The sequence below is a fragment of the Thunnus albacares genome, chromosome 18 (assembly GCF_914725855.1).
Source record: "Thunnus albacares chromosome 18, fThuAlb1.1, whole genome shotgun sequence".
NCBI classification, from domain to species: Eukaryota; Metazoa; Chordata; class Actinopteri; order Scombriformes; family Scombridae; genus Thunnus; species Thunnus albacares.
The window spans coordinates 18,644,522-18,662,188 of NC_058123.1; the positions used below are offsets into that span (position 1 = coordinate 18,644,522).

A 17,667-nucleotide genomic window follows, 5' to 3' on the forward strand; every position below is an offset into this window, starting at 1 on the left:
ACAAGATGGCAATGAGAAGAATTTCTAGTTTGAACCATAATTCAATGCACTGTAAAGTACAAAACACCATAAACAGACTCAAAAATGTATTGCATAGGATTGCTGCTGTGTCTTTGCCATTGTCAACACACTATTGCAAGGACCATGGTGTGGTCTTTTGCACACATCAGTATCTTAGGAGCTTCAGGTATTTTCTCAATTCAACATCTTTCACTTTTAAAGAAGTGCCGGAGTGAATGTGTACAGGTGTAAAATTAAATCTCTAAACTACCAAAGTGTAAACATGGAGCTATATAATCAATAAAGAATGTGTGAAAAGCTTGCAGATTCCTATTAACGTGCGAAAGGAGAATAAAATGTGAACACTGAATCTTGAAAAGGAAGGTATTTTCTGTGATAGCTTTTGTGTGTTATGTGACAGTACATTTTAATCATTGAATGTTGTTTGTGATAGCTCCTTGTTTCTGATACCTGTTGTCCTTGAAACTTGTTTGAGTGCTCCAAATAAATTCTTACAGTGCAGTGCAGTATTGTTGCTATGATACAGTTTACTATTTGAGCAACATACAACAGTGTAAGACAACAGATTGCACACTGCACTATGGAAATATTTCAGTATTTCAACAAAAAGACAGCACACTGGCAGTTCTCTGTTCCCATACTGTAATTAGGGAAAAGATATTTGCTTGCCACTGAAGCACCTTTTTAGAAGCAAAGCTTAAACATATGCTCTCCCCACGAGTGCTGATACCAAACTACAAAAGTGTGTGTGTGTGTGTGCTTTCTCCTGCTGGCATTGTTTATTCTGTAGATCTCTTACTGGGAAAGCTCTGGCCAATATTATTCTATCCACACGTGTACAATGCCGCCTACTTAACACTTGCACAATAGTGAAGACTGTTGAACACACAGTATTTGGTGTAAGCAGCTTTGTCTCATTATACTCTGGGTACCTGCTGGCAATTTAATTGTTTTAACCATCATTTATCCAGGGAAAACTGATTAAAATGCTCTGTGTAGGGTTTATTTATTGTAGTTAAACAAATAGCAGATTCACAGATATGTGTCCACACAAATTGGAAATACTGTAATGCAAACTATGCTCCTCTTTAGGAGAGCATATTTATGTATGGTGCTGCTTTGCATGAATGACACATCCATTACATGCTGACAAAATATATTAAAGTCTATTTCATTGCTTGTTGTGTTTTTTTTTTTTTTTTTTTTTTAAATCACTGTTGAACACCAGACAAAATAGGACACAAAGTTTTCAGTATCAGACTACTAGACATATGAAACTTTTTTTTTTTTTAATCAACAAATGTTTTGCAGAAGTAACTCTTTGCACAGTTTAGTTTGACAAGTATTAAGTAGAGGCAGAGGAACATCAGTTCTGATGTTGGCACTAGGGGCCAAGTGCAATGACTCTGCATGTAGAGGGGCTGGAATACTGCAATCTGTGAGTTCATTTTGCAAGTTATAAATTAAAACAATGTTTCATAGTGTATGATAAATTACAATGAACCACTGGGTGTACTTGAGAATATTCACTTTCTGTAAAAACAACTGGCAGTGGTGTTGGAGAGAGAGACATGGCAGACAGGGAAAAAAAGAAACAGAGACAGGTTTGATGAAGAACCAAACCCCATAAAATAATTTTAATCTAAATAATTTGTCTGCTCCCTTTTTAAAATGCAGGATTGGCACACCAATATGCACCATCTCTGATGACTTGATTTTTATAGTTTGCACTGCAAAATCTCTTAGATCTTCTATTAGCCATTGAATTATGAACTTATGTTCTTAAAATAAATGAAAACATGGAACTTACTGTAGAACCTCCCTCAAAAAAACAAAACAAAAAAAAAAAAAAAAAAACAGTATTTTTCTGTTGGTGCCATTTGATTCATTAAACAAGACAAGCTATTGCACTCACTAGTTATATGAAAAGGTCGGATGGTCATCACTGACATCTACAAGACACCAGTATACCTGTGCCATCCCTGGTAGAGACGCACCGATCCACTTTTTTCAGTTCTGATCTGATTCTGATACCTGAATTTGGATATTTGCTGTTATGATACCGAAACAGATACCAGAGCTCATTGCTGGAAGGCAGTAGGCAGGGCGTCATGGACTGGGCTGCTTCAGCAGCAGGTAAACAGGCAGCAGAGCAGATGTAACCAGAGAAGATGGCAGAGCAGGAATTGGAACGTCTCTCAACCACAAGCAGACAAGGGAACAGGCAGGCAGAACTCAGAGTCAGGGACAGAAGGCTGGTGGGTTTACTGGGGCAGAGATGACAAGCGATGGTCAGAGATGAGCCGATCAGGAACCAGGAAGGCAGTCCGGAGATGAAGGCAAGACGACTTAGCATAGTAGCATAGACAATCTGACAAAGAGGGAGTGGGCCGAGGCAGCTTATATACTGACTTGATTGGAAATGATGAGCAGGTGGGAGCGCCAGGTGAAAGTGGTTGAACTAATGAGGGGTGTGGCAGAGCAGAGAGTGAGACTGAATGATTGGACAACTCCCACAGCAACAGGTGAGGGGGAGAGTAGACTCTGACAGTTTTTATTATTATTGTTATTATTGTTGGTGGTGGTGGTATTATGTGTAAGCTTACATGATGGTGTAGTAAACCACACAGCACTTCTTATTAAAAGAGTAAAAAATATACAAAAATGCATTAGATTTAACTAGTATTCCTAAGGAAGTAAGGAAACAAGGATGGAGGGAAATAGGACACAACAAATGAAGGAAGGAAGGGAGGAAGGAATGAAGGAAATGAGGAAAGAAGGAGGAAAGGAAAACATAAATGGGAAAGGAAGGAAGGAAGGAAGGAAATAACGAGGAAAGGAAATAGAAAATGAAGAGGGAAGGAAAGGAGGAAGGGAGGAAGGAAGTAATGAAGGAATGGATGAAACTGTAAATAAGCAAGCAAGGAAGGAAGGAAATAAGTAAATGGAACGAAACAAGAAAATAAGGAAATAAGTCAGGAAGGAAGGAAGAACAAAAATAAGGAAATGAGGAAGGAAGGAAGGCAATAAGGAAGGAAGTTAGGAAATAAGGGCATAAGTCATGAATGTTCAAAGTTCATTCAATAAAATTATTTGGCCGTCATCAGGATGACGTTTATTATTACAGGGAGTTTCAAGTTTTTAAATACATCGTTTCTTAATATTTGCAATGACATTAGTGGCACTCACTGTATATGACAACAGATAATAATAATAATAATAATAATAATAATCGTGACACATTTCAGTGTGCTATAACTAACTTTATATTTGTTCCCACACCACAGGGTTTCTCTCCACCTTATCCATTTAAACGGTCAGTTCAACCAAATTACAGGAAAGCATTTATTTTCTCTCTTAGCTCAAATGCAGATAGTCTTTATTCGTCCATTCATTGTTTGCTGTACACAGCATTGAAGATGCTTTTTTTTTCAGTTTGGCAGCAATATCTCTAGAATAAGTGCCCAATACGATGGGTGTATGGGTAATCCACAGACTACACTCACTTTCATGGGGACACTTTTGTACTGAAGAAATAATGTCTATATCCCACAATACCCCACAAACAAAAACTGTGGTTGCTGCCCCTCTGCTGCTTGTGAGGGGAAAAGCCAAAGTGATTTATTCGTGCATCTCAGAGACACAAGACACCAAGGAGGAGGATGAAGACAAAGGGCAGATTTAAACATTGTTATATAATATGGATGTATGATTTGGCTTTGGGATGCTTGAGTTATGCTACACAAGCTTTTCAGTCATTTTATGATTATTTCTTCTTTTCTCCACCGTTCTTTTGGAGAAAGCTAAAACAGAAAACTGTACCAGTGAACTCGTTGTGTGTTATTGTCGATTGACAACTTACAACAGCTGGTGTTTAAATCGACATGAGGATGAACAGATAAATGTGTTTTAACTTTTCTAGATTAACTTTTAAAGTTGTTAGTACATATTCAACTTGTTAGCACTCATTAACACATCAACAGCAATGGCATCCGCTCATGTATACTGTTAAACAAATCACAGCTATTTCTTTCCCTCTCTAAAAACTATTTCCAACAGCAGTACTTTTATCCTGGTCTGTCAGTATGCCGTTGTGCTGCAGAACAAAGAAACCAGCGAGCAAGCCGTCATTATCACTTCAGGGACCCAGAATACACATCCCCCCTAGGACACTGGAAAACACAGACCTAAAAACAAAAATACCATCAGAGATAAAATAAGCAAGAAATACATTCCATAGGAGGGTAGAAGGCGTGCTCTATGTTTAGTGGAAGTTGTTGTATTAACAGTCGCAGCCCCATCTATACTTGGAGCTCAATAAGGCCATCACCACAGGGATTTCCAATGATCAACCACATGTAGCTAAAAATACCATGATTCGTTTCCCGTAATGAACTGTTCGTTGTTTTTCAGGGCTGCATCAAGTCTCTTATTGTGACACTCTGCAAGACCTGCTCCATCTCGCAGAATTGTTTACAACTGTAGAAGGAGCCAGGACAAAGTCTTTTAAAAAAATTGGTTTTCACTCATTGTCTTCTTCATCATCATTCAGAGCAGTGTTTCAATGTCAGCAGAATAAAGAAAACAATACCACATTCAAACCTGCTTTAATTGCACCAGTCTAACCCATAAATCACATTGACGCTCACACACACACACACACATACACACACACACACACACGCACACACAGGATAATTCTTAGTTTATCTACACCTACCTGATGTCAAACATGCATGCAGTATGCCAATGGGAATACACACTGGTCAGTGTACACACACAGGTGAACAATAGTAACTCAGAGGTCTTGCAAACCTTCATATCTTTTATACCATAAAGAGCAGACCCACGTTGCTTCCAAAATAAATTTGGCTTAAATTAATGAACAGAACAACAATGCTTCATTGTGATGTTCCACATGTGGGCAAACACACTTAAATAAAGGCAGTAGTTAATCGATGCACATGGATAAACAGGGCAGAAAATAAATTGGTCTGTGGGATTAAAAAAGAGGGTTATTTTCTGAATATGTTCTTTTGTTTTTATTTAGCATAAAGCTGCCGGAGACACAGACCACCATTGCACAGCCTTAATGACATACAATTTAATTTATTTTTTAGTCACTTAATAAGTATGTTCACAGCAAAAACTTAAACAATTGGCCAATTAATGATTTAGCTGCTGGGCTGAAAATTCATCAGCAGCCTGTTTGATAACTGATTAATTGTTTAAGTCTTTTATCAAACACAAATCCCAAAGGTGTCACTTTTGGCTTCTCAAATGTGACAACTTGTGTCTTTTCTGTTTTATTTCAATGCAAATTGACTATTAAGGGGTTTAGGAGTGTTGGTTGGACAAAACAAGCAATCTAAAGATGTCATCTGTGGCTTTGGTGATTAATTGAGAAAAAAGATGAATAGATTTAGAACTGCAACAGTTAGTTGATTTATCAGGTTTCAGCCTCTCAAATAAATATAATATAATATGATACAAATTAATATTTTCTAAATTCTTTAGTCTTCTTGTATAGTAAACTGAATATCTTTTGATTATTGACTGATGGCAGGGAAAAAACAAAACATTTGAGGATTTCACTTTGGGTTTTGAGGATCACCATTTTTCATCATTTTCTGATATTTTATAGACCTAACGACTAATCAATCAATCTAGAAAATCGCAATCACATTAATAAATAATCAAAATAATCATTAGTTACAGACCTAGGTAGATTTTATTAGTAACTAAAACTAAGTTTCAGCTCTTTTGTAACTAGGGGTTCTCAAACATTTTTTTTTCTTCCTGTTTTGAAAAAAAAAAACAGCAGAAGACCACAGATTCCCAATTGGAGTTTTCAACTGTGTAACTCTGTATGGAGAAATCTATTATTGGAATAGTGTTCTTGTGTACTGCCAAATATCCAACCAAAATAGAAATGTAATTTACCTTTTGTCATTTTTCCTGTGAACCCACTGAGATCCTACTAGAAGTTCATCTGGAGTCTCCCAGACTTTTCCCGGAATCATTTTTGTAGAAAGCAAACTTACAGGATGAGATGATGTGTGCAGTATCTACCCTGGATGAAGGCCAACTGCCAAGATTCACACTAGATATTTTGCAACTTTGTGTCAATTTGTTATTCATCGGAGTTTTGTCAGCAGTAATGGAGAGATGGACTTCAAGTGGTGGGTTGATAGGTCCTACTGACGTGAGTAATGTAATTGGGGATGCTTGCCCCAACCTGTATGTCAAAGGAAAGAAATGGGAGGGCAAAGGAAAGGAGGGAAAGTCATGTTGAGGATTGTTGTCATAGCAACAGTAGAAAAAATTGTGAAATAGGATAACTAGTGATGTATCAGGATAGTGAATGTCAGTGAAGATGGCTCGTAATGGTGACAGGGGTCCGTTCCATTATACCTGACAAGAGCTGTCAGTTAGTTAGAGAGAGCGAGTGCAGACCTAGAGATCCCCCCTGTCAGCGTGAGGAGTACCTGGCAATTCAGTGTTGAGGTCTAAGAGGGTTAAGACTGAGGAGTGAAAGACAGCTGTAGCATTTTGGTGTGCCTCAGTGGCAGATAGAAAAATCTCAATGGAATAGAGTGGGCTGTTTGTGGTTCACTGCGATAAGAATGTCAATTGAGATGTAAGGGAAAAAAAAGCAAAGTAGTTTTTGACCTTAAAAGCATCAAAGTTTGATTTCTGGAAACAATGAATAAGTGAATGACTACAGATGGACACGGTGCAGCCAGAGAGGAGTTGACAAAAGTTGACAAAAAAGGACCAGACAGTTAGTGATAGCCTGGAGGAGTAAAGAGGGGGTGAAGGAAGGTCATGAGGGCAAGTGTTGACCCTGCTGGAGGAAACAAGCTGTGGCGCTTTATCTGGAGAGAGAGAGAGAGAGAGAGAGAGAGAGAGAGAGAGAGAGAGAGAGAGAGAGAGAGAGAGAGAGAGAGAGAGAGAGAGAGAGAGAGAGAGAGAGAGAGAGAGAGAGAGAGAGAGAGAGAGAGAGAAGAGAGAACCATCTGTGCAACAGTCTTCAGGGTAACAAGAAGACATAGTTAAGGAAATGGCAGAAGGGCCAGGGGCTCACTAACAGTAGTTAACAGAAGCTGACAGAATTGTCCTGGGTCACTAACACTCTCAGCTTTAACTAGGTCTTTCAGATTTTGGGCAGAAACACCGCTTGCAATTGTTGTGGAGTAGCACCAGTGTCTCAGTTTTTAATCATAGATAAAAAGATGTAGATGTTTGCAGATTGATTTGTTGTTTGACCATACCATCATCACCGCACCCTTGTAGAGATACACAATTGGGATGTTTCTCTCCCGAAGCAGATTTGTTTAAAAAATGTGCTCAATTATTTAAAAAAAAAAAAAAAAAAAAAGATGTATAAAACCTTTTGACTTTCCCAGTAACCTGGGAACATCTCCAATGCATAGATCCTTGGGTTTACTTTAATTAGGGTGCAAATTATATGTGAGTAGATTCATAGCTACAGCAAATGGGCAAGACAAATTGCATAGGAAATGCCACATTAACATGTAATAAGACTGAACTAAGTAATCTCTAATTAGTTTGCCCTTTGAGAAAGGGGAGCATGTCTGTGATCCTGTGGAAAAAGACTAATTGTCTGAGAGGGTTACAAGCATTTCAGGGCTGTAGAGCGCTTGGCCCAGAACCTTTTTAATAGTAGATTATGATACACAAATAATGTTTAGAGATATAATTACATGATGCTTAATGAATATGATAGGAATGTTTCCTATGCTTAACTTTATTCCTGCCTATTAGTGGATACAGCATTACTTTTTAATAGTTATCCATTTGGCTTTTTATGCTTAGGTGTTTTTTTTTCTAACTCAAAGCCTTGTTTCATCCCCAGATGGTGCTCATGAATGGTCATTTCACATCTGTGATAACAACTAGGGCTGTGATGATAACTTCATTACCGCAGTACCGCGGTCATATGATGCCTACCGCAGGGTTGAGCTCATTACCATCATCACTTCAAACTTTTTTAGAAATGCGAAACATGCTCGTTGGAGAAACGTCTGCTCCATCGACAGTAAACTAGACTACCTAAGACTGCTTCTGACCTCCTGGAGAGAAATGACAAACTGCTGTGCCCTCATCTTTGCCAAGATGTGGCTACACAAGGGTATATCCGACTCTGCTGTCCAGCTAGCCAGGCTAACCACTTGGACAGGATTGCTTTATTGTCCAGTAAGACCCAAGGTGGTGGCCTGTGTGTTTTATATTAACAAAGACTAGTGTATGAACATGGCGATCATCTCTGCTGTTGCTCAGCATTAGCGATGGTTCTAGCAGTCAAATGTAGACCTTTTTTATCTGTTAAAACTAGTGGTGGTGTGTCTTCCTCAAGCTCAGGTCCTCTACCAGAGGCCTGGGAGTTTGAGGGTTCTGCGCAGTATCTTAGCTGTTCCTAGGGCTGTGCTCTTCTGGACACAGATGTTGCTCTTCTTGATGTTGCTGTGGCTTGGGATTGCTACGTCTATCACCACTGCCTTCTTCTGTTGTTTGTCGATCAACACGATGTCCCGTTGGTTAGCCATCACCAGCTTGTCAGTCTGGATCTGGAAGTCCCACAGGATCTTGGCTTGGTCATTCTCAACCACCTTAGGAGGTGTCTTCCGTTGTGACCTTGGGACCTCCAACCCATACTCAGTGCAGATGTTCCTGTACACTATGCCAGCCACTAGGTTATGGCATTCCATGTACGCTGTTCCTGCCTTCATCTTACACCCTGCTATTATGTGCTGAACTGTCTCAGGAGCATCTTTGCACAGCCTGCACCTGGGGTCCTGTCTGGTGTGGTAGATCCCCGCCTCTATTGATCTTGTACTGAGTGCCTGTTCTTGTGCTGCCATGATTGATATATATATATATATATATATATATATATATATCCTTGACCCTTTTTGTCTTTTGCAGATAAATACTAAACTAAACACTAAACACACACATTCAGTAGAGAAATGTGCTGGTAGTTAAAAGAGGTGGGATGATAGACACAAGACAACTTATCTCTCCTGCTTCAGCTGGCAGCTGCACTGACCGTCAACAACAATAGGCACTTCATTTTGACATTGGATGAAACCAGTCTGTGTGCTCACATAAACCAGTAAGATGCGTAAAACTAGACAGACTGAGGATACAATATAACAACCAGACCAATGAATCACACAGCAGCATGATGGAGAAGAGTCAACTTCAGTTTTAATTAGTCCAGCAGCCAATTTAAAACAGAGATAGAAAAGGATGGACTTGACCAATATTGACATATGACAAAAGGTGTAAACAGGTCAGATTTCACAGTCCGCGATCATCTGTTCATTCACTATCATGACTCTTTTTTTTTTTTTTTTCTCTGGAATCCAAAATGTCATATACAGTAGTTTAAGAAATGAAGTGTGTTTACTGATCTCCACTTAATTCAGGCCATACAAACTGTAAACTGGACAGAGTTTTGTGGAACATTATAAAGGAAAGGGTTGAGTCATATATTATTTAATATGTGATTGTCTATTGATACTCTTGATGGTTATCAGTATTTTTGTGTTGAGTGATAATATCAGACTGTTTGGATTTAAAGTAGTGTAAAAAGTCTACTTTATGTTAAGTATGCAACTGAATCACAGGGGTTGTATAAATAATATTAACATAAGAAGGGAAAATGAAGGGGCTGACAAAACTTTGAAAACCAATATCAACATACTGAAACCAACCTAAAACTCAATTCCACATAGAATGAATGCAATAATACTAAACTGACATGTCTCCAGAGGTATTGGTATTCATTATCTATACACTTTCATTTTAGGTACCAGATCAAACACACATGCCTCCTCTTTAATAACATCATGCATGGATCTGGTTTCTGGAGACAAAAAAAAACAAAAACAGAACAAAATCAAACGGCACCTTACAAAATGTTACTATACATATAATACCTCCAAATCAAACTCTGCATATATATACGTACAATACAAAATTGCTTTCAGCTCTTCTCTCCTAGAATCTATAATTGCTGACTTGCGGCATACAGCAACTATTAAAAAAAAGCGACAAAGCGCAAAAGGTACAACAAATACGACATTAAAACATGATGATTCAAAAAGAAAACATAAAACAAAGTACATGGCGCATAGAATATAAAACTGATCCTCAGTTGAAGACAAAGAACATACATTTAAGTTAAGCAACAATATCAAGTTCACATTTCCCCCTTTATAACTATGCTGTGGTGTCATGGCAAATTATTTCTCGTAGTTCGTTCCTTGACCGTTTTTTGAGTACTGTCATGAAAAACAATAGACTGAATGCATTATCCAGTTGTGATGGTGAGGTACAGTTTAACAACAGCCCAAGTCTGTTTCCTGCACCCCTTATTCTTTTCCTCTTTCATTGCCTCCCTCCAACCCTCATTCCCTCCTTATTCTGAAGGCATTCAGGTGAGTTTCTCTTTAGTTCGTTGAAAACACCCAGTACTCCCTATGCAATGTTCTTAATTGCATTCTCATTCAGCTTTTCCATGTAGTTCCTAAGATCCTTTGAGTCCCCAAGCTCAATGTCCGGACATACCCATTTTATCTCACTGGTCTGCACTAGTGCTAATGGGCTGAGAACAGGACATCCATTACTGGACTTGACATTGGAAAAGGTGGTGAACTTCACCCTCTTCCTCTTTGTGGTGGGTGAGTTAAGCGACTCATTCCTGTGATCCCTCCCAGTTGAGCTACATCCTCCCACACCAGTGCTACCACGCTGGATGCCTCCATTTAATAGTTGACTACCCTCCTCAAGCGTACCGCCCAGCTCGTCCTGCTGCTGTTGCTGCAGACATAGGCCCTCCTCTTGGCCAAGCCAAACCCAGTCGTGAGCATGGGGCATTGCCTCCGGGGCCTCCAAGGACAGGTGTTTGCTGCGGTACTTGTATGCGTAAGAGATGCAGTTAATGAGAAAAACCAGGATAGCCAGGCAGAAGACTCCCAGCAGTGCATACATACCAATCTCCAGGTCTGTCAAGCCTCGTCGGGATGGCAACAAGTCCTCATCAGTGCTGCGGCTCCGAGGCAGCTCAGCCTGGTCTGGATATTCAGAGAATTCGCTTGGGACCCTCGCCCCGCTGTCTGCTGATAGACGGCCCCCATTAGGCCTCACTGGGACATGGCCCCTGATGGTAGTGGCTCCACGGTTGATTAACCCAGTTTCCATATCAGAGATAGATCCACCATAATAAGGTGGATCAGGCCGTGTTCGCCGGTCTCCTGGTTGTCTGTATTGCTCCTCTGGCTGACCAAACCGTACCTGTATGTTTGCCATTCCAGTGGCTAAGACAGTGTGCCGTTTTCCCTTTTGGCACACCTCTGACGGGCTCATTTCAACACGTACAAGCAAACCCTGACCTTCTCCCTTTGAGACAATGATGGGCCACTTCCATGCTGCACTGCGCTGCACCGCCACCACCTGCTCATCCAAAGAGGTGGCTGACAGAGTAAAATGGGCAGGATTGTAGTTGTCTAGGGGAGTCATGGAGCCGTCGCTGAACTGGAGCCAAGCACTGATGAGGGACTCCTAAGAAGATAGACACACAGACAAACAGAAATCAGTATACAACAGAAGTAACCCAGTATGCAAACAACCCTGAAAATAACTCCAAAAACAGTAATCTGCACATTTCTTACTAATGCATAAAAATGACTGGAAAATAAAACAGAGGAACATGGTGCAGGCAAAAGTGAGCCTTAATTACAGTAGAAAGGAGACAATTGGATAGAGTGGATATGAGACTATTCTCTTGAAAGACAAATATTCTTTTCTCTCCAAGGGAAAAGACAGTAGCCTTCTTCCATTTGAAATTATAATTACAGGAATAACAGAGCTGTTCAGTGGTTGTATATGCAAATCAAAGAGATGGCTTCACTATATCAAGACTGAATTAATTATAAAAAGAAAAATTACAATGAATATCATAGACTCCATAATAACCCTGATCCAACCCTGAACTTGTAAGCCAAACACAATGCACAGTACTGTGCTAATACATTAAAAATAAGACTTTCTCTCTCTCTCTCTCTCTCTCTCTCTCATACCAGCTTAAAGAATGGTTGATAATGTAATATGCTGCAAGATATTTGGATGTTTTGGACTTTGTACCTGTTTGAGCGATTCAATGACTTCCTGTGTGGTTGCAGTGGCGACGATGGCCCTGTTGCTCCCTGGGCTTAGCTGCAGGGACAAAGAGAGCCCAGATACCAACTGCACCCCCAGCTCTGTCACACTCACTTTATCATCCACCACCCTGATGCTCCTCTCAGCCAGGACCAATGATGTCAGAGGGGACAGCACCTGCAACAAACACAAATACTTGCTACTCATGGTAGTCCATTAAGATCCAAGATGACACTGTTATTGCGAATGAAGAGGAAGAGCTAATTCGCTAGTGGCTGTTGTTGACAATGGTGTCACTGTAGATGATAAGATGTCCAAGCCCGGAGCCCTGCAAGACGAAGCCTGCACTCTAAATTGAGTTTTGTCAAGAAAGGCCTTTGTGATTCTTTGAACTTAGTCACACTCACTGGGTTTCAGTAATTGGCAAAACAAAGATAAACTGGTATCAAAACACATGGTGATGCACAGATAACTCCTACAGCTTAAATGGAGTGTCACCTTATAGTTGAGTACTATAAAATGTCTAAAAGAAAACACAAAGATACATTTGCCCTCTGTCATATTTCACTTTATAACTAATCTTGTTTTGGTGCTGGGTCAATAGAATTGTATGTAAATGAAACAAAAAAAATACTTTTTGGCTTCTGTATTCTAAACTCTCATATTAAGTAATGGAAAGCACATAAATCTCTAACTAGATAAAGGAACAATGTGATTATACTATAAACAAACACAAATAATCATCTAGAAAAGCTCGTAACCACACAGGAAAACATATTATATCCACCCAACCAACCTCTGTGAGTTGCCAGAGGTGAGGGGAAGCATGTAAATAGTTGTGATATTGTTATGAGATGAGAATCCCTCCAATCCCCTCCAATTAGGGCTCCAGTTTCTCCTCCAGCCGCCCCCGCACAACCACACTTACCAGCCATAATGAACTGTCAACATGGATCACTGCCTCATTTGTACCGACCCCTTTCCTGTTTTCTTCCCTTTGGTTGACCTCTTTTCATTTCCCATTTTACTCCATCTGATACCGATGTATGATAAACACAGCTAAAATCAGTGTGGTGTCAAAAGATAGGAAATATGGTTTAATCCTACCTCTTAGCTGAGGTGAAGGTTAAAAAGGCAGACTAGTAGTGATTGTGAAGCTGATATATTAACACCAAAACATAAGAGTGCGCACAGATTGCCTTGAAATCTGAAGTCATTTATACACGTAATTGGAAAGCAAAATAACAAAATGTTGTTCATCTGAAAACTCTCAGATCCTGACTTGTTAGAAATGATTTATGGGCAAAATCACTGGTTGAGATTGAATTATGTTAGAGTCTGGCTGCAAACAGTTGGCAATTAAAGTTGGCAGATGCACTTCAGGCACCCAAAGGGTATTCTAAAACTAGCACCAACATACTCGCTCGGCCTCCACCTTTGGATGTTTTGATTTGCATTATTATATAAGTGAGTAAATACTGTCTACCTTGTATTAAAATCAAATAAATCTGAAATCAAAAGATGCTGCTGTACATGATTTACTAAAAAGGAATGTAAGCTACTGAAATGTAAGCAAGTAAATGTTTACATAAGTGTAAAGTTCAAGAAATCATGCATCATCATTGTCTTTTCCTAGCAGAAGAAGCTGCCCAACTGCCAACTATGAGAACAATGCACTGTATCTTTCTCTTCTAAAGAAGCCAGGATGTGCAATCTATAAATCCCTTGCAGAACCACAAGATGCCGGGAACATTTTTTTTGTCTCCCTCAACACCCCCCTCAACCTAACCCTGACTACATAGAGATGTCGTGTCTCTCCTCCAACCTATTACAGAGATTGCAGGTCCCACCTTTGGCCTACATCGATAGTTGTGAGATCCAACGAACTTCTAGACACATCTAGTCCCTTCTTCACATCACTTCCTCAGTTTACGAGTTGCTTCCTTCCACCCTCAGGGAGCAATTAAGGAACCCTTCCAGGCTCCTCCTTTCTATTCAAAGCTGTCTGAGTCTTGTCTTGTATGACTTCTGTCCAAATCTTAGAAGACTCTCACTACCTGACCCCAGAAAATCCCATTTGCTCATGGATCTACTCAGGCGCAACCAACAATATTACATAAAATTGAGTGTAGCCAAGACCATGCCTCTATGACTCATCATTCTGATGCTTTAACAAAGGTTAATAGCAAAATGTGTTTTGCATGAAAGTCTATTCATAACATGTCAGAAAGACCATGCTTAAAGGATTCATTCCTTACTCCCGATACACCATTGAACTTGCAGCCCAGTATATTATTGATGGAATTACTAGTTTTATGTCCACTATGAGACCTTCTAATACCTCCAGTGGCCTTTTGAAATTCTTGGCTTCCATTTAAATTTCAAATCCAAGTCCTCAATCATATTTTTTAACATTTGGATCAAAATAAAACACTTAATGCAGTATGTAGTTAAGGCCTAAAGAAGCCCTGACATATATTAGCACAGTTTTTCTTGGATGACTGACAGAGATTGAGGAAAAAAGACAGAGACAGGGCTTATTCTGTTTTTTTTTAAATGAAAGAGTTCTCAAGTTCACATTATCCTTTTCACAATGTATATATTTGCTTATTGTGGGCCTTCAGGGTTTGACCTTCTGACAGCATTTCTCATGAATGCAGTGCTGTCGGCAGCCATCTCTCATCTCAGATTTTGAAGCCTTTCACCAGCACAGGAACACAAAATAAATAAGCAGTAGACTGTTGAAATCAGTCCACAGTTTGAACTCCATAACCACTCGACAAAAAGATATATTCACAGTAGCAGAGTACCTATAGACTGACAGTAAAGGAATGGAAACCACTAGTTGCTATAGGCAGGTAGGAAGATACTATACCTTCAGTATCTACTCAGTTCTTTGCTTTGGAAAATGTTACATAGACATGTAAAGAATCTGTGATTTATGGGGACAAAATATTCAAAAATACCAGCCTGGTTTTATAAGACCTTGGCTATATAGTATTTTCCTAATGGGTTCCCAAATACAAATAATACTGAATATATTTTGGAAGAACAAATAAAATACAGTCTTTCTTCTTTCAATATTCCATTTCTTTTGTTTCACAGACTTTGGATAAAAAGATATTTTAGGAGAACAAATATTGGAAAAAAAAACGAATATTTCTTCTTACACATCATTTGTGCTTTGCTGATTATCGTAGTCAGATCCTGGAAAATTCCCAGCACATATGTAGCTGGAAGACCAAACTATACCTGTATGGATATTGCTGTATGTTATAACTGTGTGGCTGAGTTGCTAAGAAGGAGCCAATCAAGGGAGGAATGTAGTTTTTCTTCACAACAACCATGAATGAAATACTAGGTGAATAAAGGTCACAAGAAATAGCAATATTAAAATGGGTTGGGTACATTTTAGGAAAATTAGGTAAGCCACTCGAACACGTAACACCAGTGGTTCATTGAGCTGATTTCATGCGTTGCTTTGTACGTTTATTTCACTAAGTGTTTACGTGATTTCTCTGGATTAAGCCCAAAAGCTTTGTTTCAAATCAAGAGCATGTTTTCATTCAGAATGATTAAACCTTTCCACACACCACCGGAGCACCACACCAAAGACTAGACTGAAAACATAACTGACATTTTGAGTACAAATTGTTGATTTATATAGTTGAAACATTACCCAGCAAATCATGATTGCATTCAATGGAGAATTAACCTTTATGTTCAGTTACATCATTAGCATTTCAAGGGGGAGATATCCTCACTTATTATAGGTAATTTCAGTTATAATTGTGTATTAAAAGCATATTTTTCACATACAGTGTATATATACTGTATGTACTTTATGTACTAGGGCTGAACAATTGAGGAAAATATCAAATTATTTTTCTGACCAATATTGCGATGGCTATTTAAATTGCTATTTTTAATTAAGTACACTTCACAGTATTAAACTAGATATGATTTCATTTTTTTTATTTTTTATTTTGCCATATTTCTCTTTCTCATTGTATATATTTTGCAACATTATATTAATAAATTATTGGGACAGTCTTTGGACATATATTGTTGTGGGAACTCTGTTTGGGACTTTCTTCAGGCATTGATAATGAGCTAATCTTGATCAGGTGTCAATTGTTGTGTCCATTGTTGTCAGATGTTTGTAATGATGTCGGCATGATGGTGTGTATGTGTGTATATATATATATCTCTCAAAATACAATTTTTTTTTTCTTGCGTATATAGGCCAATATAGTAATGTAATCCAATATAACTCCACAAACTATGGCCTCAAAATTACCTTACACTACGACTTAAAAATGTACTCAGTCAAAACCTTTCTGACCCATGAAAATTGACCATTAGATGCATTACAAATTAACTATTTTGTTGCAGAGCTGCTGTTTTGCACAGCATTACTCTGCTTGTTATCCTGTAATTTTGATCCCACCCCCAGTAGTGCTATCATGCACACAGTACACTAGTGAATTGGCATAAACTGATATTTTACATCATAGTCAGGGCTGGATCATATCAGGTGTTCAAGCTGCAGTGTGTGAGGTTTTCCCAAATGTGTATACTGCGTGTGGTTTCGCTGGTGTTTGTTTGTGTTTCCAGTGTGTCTATTTGAGCTACAGTTTTGATGCAGCATTGTGCTGCATTATATTGCCTTACACTTTTATTGCACTAATATTGATATACTATTATTATATATTGATAGAAATCACACTAATTTATATTAATACTAATTGCACTATTATTATTCTCACATCATTATCATTATTATCATTATGTGTACAGTATTATACTGCTCTATATTCTTTATTGCACATATATCATCATTCTCTTATCACTATCATCACAATGTGTACACGATGGAATATATATATATATATATATATATAATTTTCCTGTATTGTGTTGCTTGTTGACTGTGCTACTCTACGTGCTTCTGCAAATTGCCCCTCGGGGAAAAATAAAGTGTTTTGAACTGAATTGAGTTTATGGTTGAAAGAGCCCTTTACCCTTTATGCCACTGTGTGAAGTCTGTACAGATCAGGAGGACAGAGTTCTGCCAGATGATAAATTTGAAGTAAAATGATCACAAATGGCTGCACAAACATTTTCATTTTCTCTATTTTCCATTTCATCAAAATGAAACTTAACGCAAGGCGATCTAACATCTCTCCTGTCACTTCCTCTATTTAAACCATGTCCTGCCAAACAGTGAAGCAGCACTCTATCACACACACAATCTCTCCTGCACAGCTCTTCAACTGATAAATAAAGAGAAGAGAATTATGATTCCAGTCCACTGTTTCAACAGTGTGTTGTTCCATGTTGTGCTATCTTGTAAATGCCAGATTGATGCTGATTTACAGTGGTAGCGGGCACTCATGTCACACCAAGCAAGGACCTGGTGGCAGTATTAGATAAACAGGATTCTGAGTGTTTGCA

General features: G+C 38.8%; 1 protein-coding gene across 3 annotated transcripts in view; it reads right to left on the minus strand.

Moving 5' to 3' along the window:
• Positions 1 to 9,230: 9,230 nt before the first annotated feature.
• Positions 9,231 to 17,667, minus strand: part of si:dkey-112m2.1 (transmembrane protein 132C) — a 177,473-nt gene continuing 169,036 nt past the window's right edge. For all 3 annotated transcript variants that reach the window (XM_044334116.1, XM_044334114.1, XM_044334115.1), the window contains exons 9-10: positions 12,196 to 12,387; positions 9,231 to 11,613 (exon numbers count right to left, since the gene is read on the minus strand). In XM_044334116.1, the coding sequence (XP_044190051.1) occupies positions 10,531 to 11,613; positions 12,196 to 12,387 (1,275 nt within the window). In that variant the 3' untranslated portion in view covers positions 9,231 to 10,530. The remainder of the gene's footprint in view (positions 11,614 to 12,195; positions 12,388 to 17,667) is intronic.